The 9,837-nt window shown below is 43.6% G+C and overlaps 2 protein-coding genes across 2 annotated transcripts in view; both read right to left on the bottom strand.

Annotated features, from left to right (window-relative positions):
• Positions 1-1,148: 1,148 nt before the first annotated feature.
• LOC134195423 (uncharacterized) lies at positions 1,149-2,585 on the bottom strand. Its single transcript, XM_062664447.1, has one exon. It carries the CDS (start codon positions 2,583-2,585, stop codon positions 1,149-1,151), a length of 1,437 nt encoding a protein of 478 aa, XP_062520431.1.
• Positions 2,586-7,238: 4,653 nt separating this feature from the next.
• The window catches only part of LOC134195422 (zinc finger protein 862-like), a 6,253-nt gene continuing 3,654 nt past the window's right edge, over positions 7,239-9,837 (bottom strand). Inside the window, exons 3-4 of the mRNA XM_062664446.1 lie at positions 9,079-9,209; positions 7,239-7,491 (exon numbers count right to left, since the gene is read on the bottom strand). Of these exons, the coding sequence (XP_062520430.1) occupies positions 7,239-7,491; positions 9,079-9,209 (384 nt within the window). The remainder of the gene's footprint in view (positions 7,492-9,078; positions 9,210-9,837) is intronic.

Below are 9,837 nucleotides of genomic sequence, written 5' to 3'. Positions count from 1 at the left end.
AAAACAGTGTAGCTAGGGTGCAATCGAAGCATTCTACGTGTTAACACGCTATCGATCTGTACTCAGAAGTAACTCTACTCATTGCTTGACCATGGTGCGACACTACAAACCTAAAGGAGCAAAAAACAAGTTCTTAGACGAAGCTCTACGAAATGCTCTACCAGATCTAAAGGAGAAGAAAGGTAGCATCATACGGGACAAGCAAGAAGCGCTTTGGAGGACTGTCCACTGTCCTCACATACGCAGAGGAATCAGAAAAAGCCTTGTCTTGCCTTGTGCTGCAGGAAATGGTTGTGCCCATCGATAGGGCTACTCTGACCAATGTAGTTCAGACTTAGGGTTAGGGTTAGGGTTAGGGTTGGGAAATGGGGGGTTAGCCCCAGGAGGAGCACTCCGTCTCTCAGGTGGTCTGGTTGTGGTGTTAACTTCTGTTGCTTCTGTTGTTGTTGTTGTCGTTGTTGTTGTTGTCGTTACTATAATGTTGTTGGTATCGGCCGTCCGTGTGGTGTTAATAGCAAGAGATGGTATATTCGACAAGGCCGATACAATATTGTTGGTATCGGCCGTCCGTGTGGTGTTTGTAGCGGAAGATGGTATACATGACGGCGTCTACACACCTGTTGATAATATATTGCCGATAAGAGATGTCGTCACAACAGGCAATGTCGTTGATGTTGTTGTGGCGATTGAGGTCGATACCGTAGACATTGTTTTTGACATAATAGTTGGTAATACGAGTGGTATTTGTATAGATGGAATTTGTATCGGTGGAAGAGTAACGCTAGTCGATGTTATGACTGCGCTTATGTCTATGTTAGATCTATTAGTTATGTCACGTGTATCTAACCTCTTTATCCCAGATGGTGGTGGTAGATCCTCAAGATGGCTGCCTCCAGTAGACGCTTCGTCTTCTTCTCGGAGGGCTATCAGAGTGACAGGGATATTCGTTTGTATTGAGTCGTGAGCGATTGGAGACGATGTAGTAGTTGGATTGAAATTTTCCAAACTGGAAACAGGGCTATGTCGTCTCAGCAGGGCTATTTCGTCTCACTAGGGCAGAGTTGAGCAAAGGAATTTGGAACTGCGACGAGACAGCCTTTTGCACATCTCTGCCCTCTGAACTTGTCATTGCAAGAAGAGGCACCAAATCAGTTAAGGTCGAGATCGAGGAATGTTACTTGCATCTGCGAGATTGTCCATGTATATTTTATGTGGGGATTGAAATGATTAAGTTCTTCCAGAAAGTCCATTAGTTCTTCGTGGCTATCATCCCAAATCATTATGATATCATCAATGTAACGATACCATAATGTTGGTTTAGGTTTTAATATTCTGGCTTTAAAGAAATCGATCTCCAAGTCCCACATGTAGAGACAAGCATATGTCGGGGCTGCTTTCGTCCCCATTGCTGTTCCGTGTATTTGTCTGTAATATTTGTTGTTAAATTGAAAGACGTTATCTTTAAGGATGTGAGTTAGAAAGTCGCGTATCATATCGGTTAGTCCCTTGTTTTTATAGTGTTCTTGGACTTGATTAGAAACGATCTTTATGCCTTCGTCATGTGGGATGGAGGGATATAGACCCACAACGTCTATTGTGACGAGATATGAATGTTCATTGATTTCCTGTTGCCGTAGAAGAGAGAGAATGTGGCCCGTATCTTTCAAGTAGGTTTGCGTTTCCTGAAGAATTGGTTGTAAATAATAGTCAGTGATGGCGCTTATCAGTTCCGTAGGTCCTAAGCAACCGCTGACTATAGGTCGTATTTCGGGCGTGTCTTTATGTATCTTCTTAAGTGTGTAGAAAAGTTGAGTACGGCAGTGTTCTTTGGGTCGGCTTACGTATTGGAATTGCGTTCGTGTGAGATTGCGGAGTAAATAATGGGATAGGACAGTTGATTGTATCTTGTCATATGTAATATCGGTGGTGTTAAATGGTAATTGTTCGTATTTTGTCTCGTCGGAAAGATGTTTCTCCGCCGTTCTTATATAGTCTTGAGTATCTTCTACGGTAACGCAATTTCCTTTATCAGCCTTCTTTATTATAATGTCGGTTCTTTTTTGTATACTTACGAGTGCTCGCCTCTCGGAAGGTGTTAAATTATCCCTCTTTGGTCTTGTTGAGTGTAGTTGGTAGAGTTGGCTTCTTGTGTTGTTAATATAAGTTTCTAAGATCTTGTTACCACTATTGAGATAGGGACGTGTCGATTTAAGTCTAAACGGATCGTATATTGTATTCGGAGAGTCGTGGTACAGATATTGAATACGCAGTGTTCTTGCAAAATCATCGAAGTCTTTTAGTAGTTGTTTATTCCCAGTTGTATATGTTTGCGGGATAAACGTCAGGCCTTTGTCTAATAGTGACAATTCCGCCGTTGATAGATTACAGTTAGATAGGTTTACCACCTTGGACCCCACAGGTGGCCGGCATAGGCGGTGTTGATACCGGGTCCTGCGGGCATGTGACCTGTTATAAGGCCGTATGGGTATTCTGTAGGTGGTAAATTTGTTGTGGTTGGTATCATTGGTTGTGTCGGTATCGCCGGAAAATACTGTGGCATCGGTCGATACGTTGTCGGTACCCATGGTGGTAGCGTGTTCGGGATCGGTGCCGGTTGGTAATATCCCGTCGCCGTATCTAAAAAATATTGGTGAGGACAGTTGTGGTTATCCTTATTAGTTGAAAAGGTAACTCGTTTTCCATTGTCGGTGACTGTCATCGTCTCGTCTCTATAGCCATCACAGCTGGTGGTTTATGGATTTTGAGGCCTGTGGGCATAAGTTGTTGTTCTTGACAGTTCCTAAAAAATGTGGCATGATGACTAGATCTTACCGAACCTAACATTAGGTCTTCTAGATCCTCCTTGAGAAGTGGCTCATCCGGTCAGGATTAGAATTGGGAAATGGGGGTGGGGGTGGGTTGTTAGCCCCAGGGGGAGCACTCCGTCTCTCAGGTGGTCTGGTTGTGGTGTTAACTTCTGTTGCTTCCGTTGTTGTTGTGGTTGTTGTGGTTGTTGTTACTATAATGTTGTTGGTATCGGCCGTTCGTGTGGTGTTAGTAGCAAGAGATGGTATATTCGACGGAGCCGATACAATATTGTTGGTATCGGCCGTCCGTGTGGTGTTTGCAGCGGAAGATAGTATACATGACGGCGTCGATACACCTGTTGATAATATATTGCCGATAAGAGATGTCGTCACAACAGGCAATGTCGTTGATGTTGTTGTGGCGATTGAGGTAGATACCGTAGACATTGTTTTTGACATAATAGTTGGTAATACGAGTGGTATTTGTATAGATGGAATTTGTATCGGTGGAAGAGTAACGCTAGTCGATGTTATGACTGCGCTTATGTCTATGTTAGATCTATTAGTTATGTCACGTGTATCTAACCTCTTTATCCCAGATGGTGGTGGTAGATCCTCAAGATGGCTGCCTCCTGTAGACGCTTCGTCTTCTTCTCGGAGGGCTATCAGAGTGACAGGGATATTCGTTTGTATTGAGTCGTGAGCGATTGGAGACGATGTAGTAGTTGGATTGAAATTTTCCAAACTGGAAGCAGGGCTATGTCGTCTCAGCAGGGCTATTTCGTCTTACTAGGGCAGAGTTGAGCAAAGGAATTTGGAACTGCGACGAGACAGCCTTTTGCACATCTCTGCTCTCTGAACTTGTCATTGCAAGAAGAGGCACCAAATCAGTACATGAAACCATGGGAGGGAGCGGTCGAGAGTACATTACAGCACACTGGTGTGGCAATGCCAACAGAGATCAGATACCTCCATAAGTTCTCTACAAAGCACAGCATCTCTAATCAATCCAAGAGCTGAAGCAGTTCCTGGATCACTGTTGGCTCCTGCAGAATCAGTTACCAGAAAAACACCTTCAAAGAGTCCTCCTACAACAAACGCGTCGGCAAAAGGTGTAAAAATGCAGCTGAAGCATCATTTTGGCAAGCTTTTTCAGGTTTGTGCAACCCCAAAAGCAAAAGCGAAGCCAAAGCCATCTTCCAGATTACAATTATCCCATTACGGAGAAGTTCTCACCACCGAGGAGGCCATGAGCAGAATACAGGAGCAAGATCTCAAACGGCAACTTGCAAAGTCTACCAAGTGAAGAAAAGCTTCACTCCAAACGTCAGGACAGAAAGGAAGAAACCGTATAGTAGTTCAAATCCAAGAAAAGGACGAAAACATATGCCAGGGTTGTAATGGTTCGTTCTCAGACAGCAGCAGCGATAGGCAACAATCTTGGGTGGGGTGTGAGTGCTGCTGGAGATGGTATCATCTCGATTACGCAGGCCTTACTGATATGCCAGAAGAGGTCGATTCTTGGGCGTGCCCACACTGTAGTTAGAATAAGTATTATACTCTCCTAGAGACCGAAACAGTGCGTAAAATAGTGGTATTTTATTAACGCCCGTAGTCGATCTAAACGTAACTTTTTGCATTTCAGCAGCATGTCATTTACCGCTCGCTATTTTAGTAATAATCATGCACTAAAGTCTTACCAGACAGCTTCAGATGAGACGAACGGAAGTTTTCCGGAGTCATCCCACCCTCACACACAGACATCTTCTCCGTCTCGTAGTTCTTCCTCCTTTGTAGATTCGTTTCGATCAACAAAAGCGCCGTCAACAACACACCAATGATCTGCTATAGGATGAGAGAGTTTTGGATTGCGGGAGCAAAGCTTTCTCGCTACAGCCGGTATATTGTAAAAGTCTGTCCGGAGGTACCTCGGATTACCTTACTGGCACGGTGATGCCGTCAGTAAGTTGGAGCGGTGTGTTTGTCTACTACAAATACGAGGAGCGAATTCATCCACACCAACTTGTATAGAAAACAATAGAAAGGATCGATTTATGTAACTACGACTGTAGAAGACGTGAAAACAAATATCGTTTTACCTTAGCTGATATGTCTCTAATTTCTTTCTACCATTTTTCTTGGTACGTGTCTACACTAACACGTTTCTTCTGGAAGGTCTCCTGCACGTTCAGAGCATTTTCGTAGGTCTGCACGGTATCTTTAGCTTTTTCTTGCAGTGCCATTGTCAATGGCTGTATGTAAGCCATGATATTGGATGCTAGAGAAAGGACAGTAATAATCCCAAAGTCAGTGATCGAACGCAGAAGAGATCCAGGTTATGAAACAGCATCATCACTCCATGCTTTTCTATCATCACTGATCTGCTCAAATGTGGCGACCACGTGTATATATAAGTCTTGAAAAGTGGTTAAAGCGTCGTGATGGGCCGTGCGGCATAGATCTACCAACTTCAATTTTTCTGGAGCAACAAGATCTGCGGGCGCATTGTGGATGGTCGCCTCTAGCATTGCCTAACGTTCAGGAGTGCTGCAGAAAAGTAAGTCCGCCTTTCGAAGTACCCCACATATTATTAACATCTGCAATCTTTGACGTAGCAACGACGCACAAATTGAGGCAGTGCGAAGAGCAGTGCATATACAACTCTTTGGGATAGGATCTAGTGATAATAGCCGCACAGCTTATCAGGTGCCTCGTCATGTTGCCCGCACCATCGTATCCTTGGCCTCTCTGCTGTTATAAATCTAAAGCCGGGTTTACATTAAAGACGCAAAGCTTTGCGTCTCCTTGCACCTTTTTCTGTTCACATTAAAACTGCTTTTACATTAAACGCGTTTGCGTCTTGCGTCTCTTTGTTAACGCGCTAGCCTTTCTGACTTGCAAAACGTAATTTAAGCACGCTACACATTGCAATGTCGTATGAAGAAGCTCTTTTACTGATTGCAACCTCGATTTTGGTGCTTGCGTTGTGTCGAAAACGACAACAGAGGAAAAGGAAGAGAGAATTGGTTGCTCCAGTTCCTGCCAAACGTCTCCAGCAAGAAGCCTATCACAATTTGATACAGGAAATGTGTCTCGGCGATGTCCAGTGGCACATCGGCTATTTGAGAATGACCGCCGACGTTTTTGACGGACCATCTAGAGCGAGTAGGACGAAGTCTCATTCATCCGTTGGCATATAGGACAGCTAGGGACCACCGACCGGAATAACAGCTGGAGAACGATTGTCTATTACCCTGCGCTATTTAGCAACAGGAAATTCTCAAGCAGATCTGGCCAACACTTTCCGAATGGGGAGAGCAACGATTTGTAAGATTTTGAACGAGACACTGTCAGCTATCTGGGAATGTCTGCAACCTGAAGTTCTGTCAATTCCTTGAGCAGCAGAGGAATGGAAAAGTGTTAGCAGAGACTTCCAAAATTCATGGAATTTTCCGCATTGCCTTGGATCAATTGATGGAAAGCATATAGTGATGCAAGCTCCAGCAAATGCCGGATCAACTTATTTCAACTACAAAGGGGCACATTCGGTGGTCTTAATGGCAGTTGTGGATGCCAATTATCGTTTGTATACATTGATATAGGAGACAATGGCAGGCAGTGGGATGCTGGTGTGTTTCCAACTGCTCGTTTGGAAGAGCTTTGGAGTAGGGAGTTTTGAAATTACCAGAACCTGATGCTTTGAGGAACGAACGTATTCTCCCCTATGTTTTTGTTGGCGATGAGACATTCCCACTCAAGACCAACCTTCACCCTTTCCCAGGAAAGAATGTGCCAATTGAGCAACGAATACTCAACTACCGCGTTAGCAGAGCTCGGCGTATTGTTGAAAATGCAGTTGACATCATGACTGCTAGATGGAGGATTTTTCGAAGGACAATTATTGCTACACCTGCAAAAGTTACACAGATTACTCAGGCAGCTTGTGTGCTTCACAATTATCTTCGATCTGTGGCTACTGGTGATTACTGCCCACCTGGGTACCTAGACTGTGAACACGGAGCTGGAGGTTTTGTTGCTGGGGAATGGAGGAATGATTTGCGCCATATGCCGGATATACGCTTGCTTGGTAGCAATCGCAACTCAAGAGATGCTAGAGAGGTCAGAAATGAGTTCATGGAGTACTTTATTGCCCATTAGGTGCTGTCTCTTGGCAACACGCTATCGTCACACGAACACAGTAATAATGGACATCTATTCTTTTTTGTATATATATATATATATATATATATATATATATATATATATATTTACTGAGATATGTACTCACACAATATAATTCTTCTAGTTGATCTGACCAAACTCAACGTTAAATAGAACTTCTTGGATTTTCAGTTTTGCCCAAGCCTTCTGGGGAGGAGATAGCCTTGAGAGGGTCCCGGCAACTGACTTGCCAAAGGAAATCTCTTCAGTCTATTCATTTTGATTGGCCTTTTCTTGCCTTATCTCGGACATTGCAGCCATGCTGGCTGCTATTGCAGCGTTGAGAGGATCGTCATCGACTCGTCGCCTTTTCCCTCCACGAGTCGCTTGCTGGATGGGAGATGGCTCATGCACTACTGACAATGTTGGTGATCTTTCTGCTGTTGTTGTCGATAGCTCTTCATACGATCTTGAATCGGTGTCCCCTGTCAGCAGACCAACGATTCTTGTGACGCTATCATCACTGCAAAATGTCAAAAGTAATATTACTGCTTAAAGACGTCCGCAAAGTGTAAGTGCTCGTGTACTTCACATATAGTAATTGTATCTATGATATATGCTGTGTGCAATTTCCTTTTAATTAAAACACAGAGGCAATCATCTCTATTTGGATTGAGTGTCTACACTTTCGTATTGACTGACTGTTTATCTGTACGTTTGGCTCTGTCAGTCTGAGAGTGGGTTTGCTGTTTAATATTATATTGTAAAATACCACAGACAAGCTTAAAACTGTTGCTAATCACATTGAAGTTTGGACATGTACGAGGGGATAGGCATGTATACTGTAAAACGTGATGATCAGGGAACGATGGACATATACGTTGGTATAGGCTTATCTGTGGGATACAAAGTCAGATACTCTAAAAATGACAGACAGGCACACACACACACACACACACACACACACACACACACACACACACACACCTTCCTTCAACCGTCAACCTTCAACTGCCCATCCACATGGATGATGGCGAAACGTAAAAAGCGTAAGAAAAGGAAGTCACTATCTGGTGAATACGTCACAAATCTAAATACATTGATGACATTTATGTCTTTCTTGTCACTCTCTCGTGTGAATAAACGACCGCATCTGTCTCACTTGATTCCTGCCTTTGCTCGTTCCCGGGGATCTAGGCGATTTTGTCCTCTGTTGCAATTGTGTCTTTTTTCCCCTGTTTGTGACTTAAACAGTCGCTTGCAGGTAGTGTACAGCAGAGGCTGTTGGTCTTGACGTCTGCTGGGATCGGCTCTGTCACGAGCCTTCTGACTACTTTGGTCATTGTCTAATTCTACTCTACACACACACACACACACACACACACACACACACACGCACGCACGCACGCACGCACGCACGCACGCACACACACACACACACACACACAAGAAATTACTGCAGTCCTTCGAATTCTTACACATTGTGCACTTGTCGTTCGTTCTCCTTCTTTCTTGTCTTATTCCTGCTGCCTTGCCATGGAATCCTCATAGTTGTCTTTCTGTAATTCTTTCATATTCGATGTCGTACTTCATACTTGACAGCATTGTACAAGTGCGCGAGTACGTCGATCAGCTCTCAATATTTACCGCCGGTGTGACACTCTCTTTCAAAAAATTAGCAAGTCAAAAACGGCCATTTAGACACGTATGGGGCCCTGGATCTCCAGATTTTTTGTCACCACTTTTTAACCTCTCTGACGTACTAGTCTTTTAGATACTTCCATTTTTGCAAGGTCCCTCTCCGTTGAACCCAAACGAGTGGCTATCCTCTGCCAAGCCTCACTCTTGGCATTCCTGTGTTTGTACAACGGATGAGAGATGTCCCAAGTACAGTGGTACAAGCGAACGCTCTCAATACACGTTCTTCCATCAGAAAATAGTGAAGTTGATATAAAAAACGCGAGACGCAAGACGCATGAATAGAAGCTGAGTCTATTTCGTGCGTCTCTTTACGTGTTCTTACGTCTCCGCGTTCGGCGTTCGGCGTTTTTATGTGAACAGACACGTAAGGACGTAAGAAAACGCAAAGCATGTAAGGAGCACGTAACACCTCCTTACGTCTTTAATGTAAACCGGCTTAAGCCCAATTCTGATAGATGTGATAAGAGTTGCAAGAGCTTGCTCATTTGTACCATTACGACACTCCACAAAGTCAACAGACTCTTCCCGGATGTTGAGTCCCTTGTCAACAAACCTGAGCACTATAGTGAAGTGTTCTTTGTTGCTGACAGCAGCAGCTTTATCGTCAAGATCAGAAGAGAAAGAAGCTGTTCTCACTTCATTGAAGATCCTTTCTCTGATCAGTCGTCCACAACATGCAATCAAGTCTCAGTGAGAGGTTCTCTGTTGGCATGATCAAATTTCAGCACAGTTCTCTGATTCCAACGTATATTTAAACAGCAAGGTTCTGCCGACGTTTCGGCTGTTATACTACAGCCATCTTCAGGGCAAATATTCAAATACTAGTAAATACAATGGAGTAGTTGTGATGTCATAAATACAAGTAACCAATAGTTGACCAGAACTATCTACACTAAGATGTACAATAATGATGAAACTTGGACTAGTGATATGTTGTTGTAGTCTTCATGAGACTTGCGCAACATTTTGATAGTTCCATTCCCTCGTTTCTATTGATAAGTAGATGTTGTTGGTTAAGTTGAATGTGTAATGCCTCTTTCATCCTAAGTTGTAATGTAGTAGATGCATGCGCTAGAATACGTGTACCATCCCAATCCATATTACATGTTTGATTCGACCAGGTGTGTTCGGCGACTGCTGATTTCTCATTTTCCATTTTTCTGCAAAG

The sequence above is a fragment of the Corticium candelabrum genome, chromosome 20 (assembly GCF_963422355.1).
Source record: "Corticium candelabrum chromosome 20, ooCorCand1.1, whole genome shotgun sequence".
NCBI lineage: Eukaryota > Metazoa > Porifera > Homoscleromorpha > Homosclerophorida > Plakinidae > Corticium > Corticium candelabrum.
The sequence above is the reverse complement of the archived record's forward strand: the minus strand, read 5'-3'. Positions and strand labels throughout refer to the sequence as shown.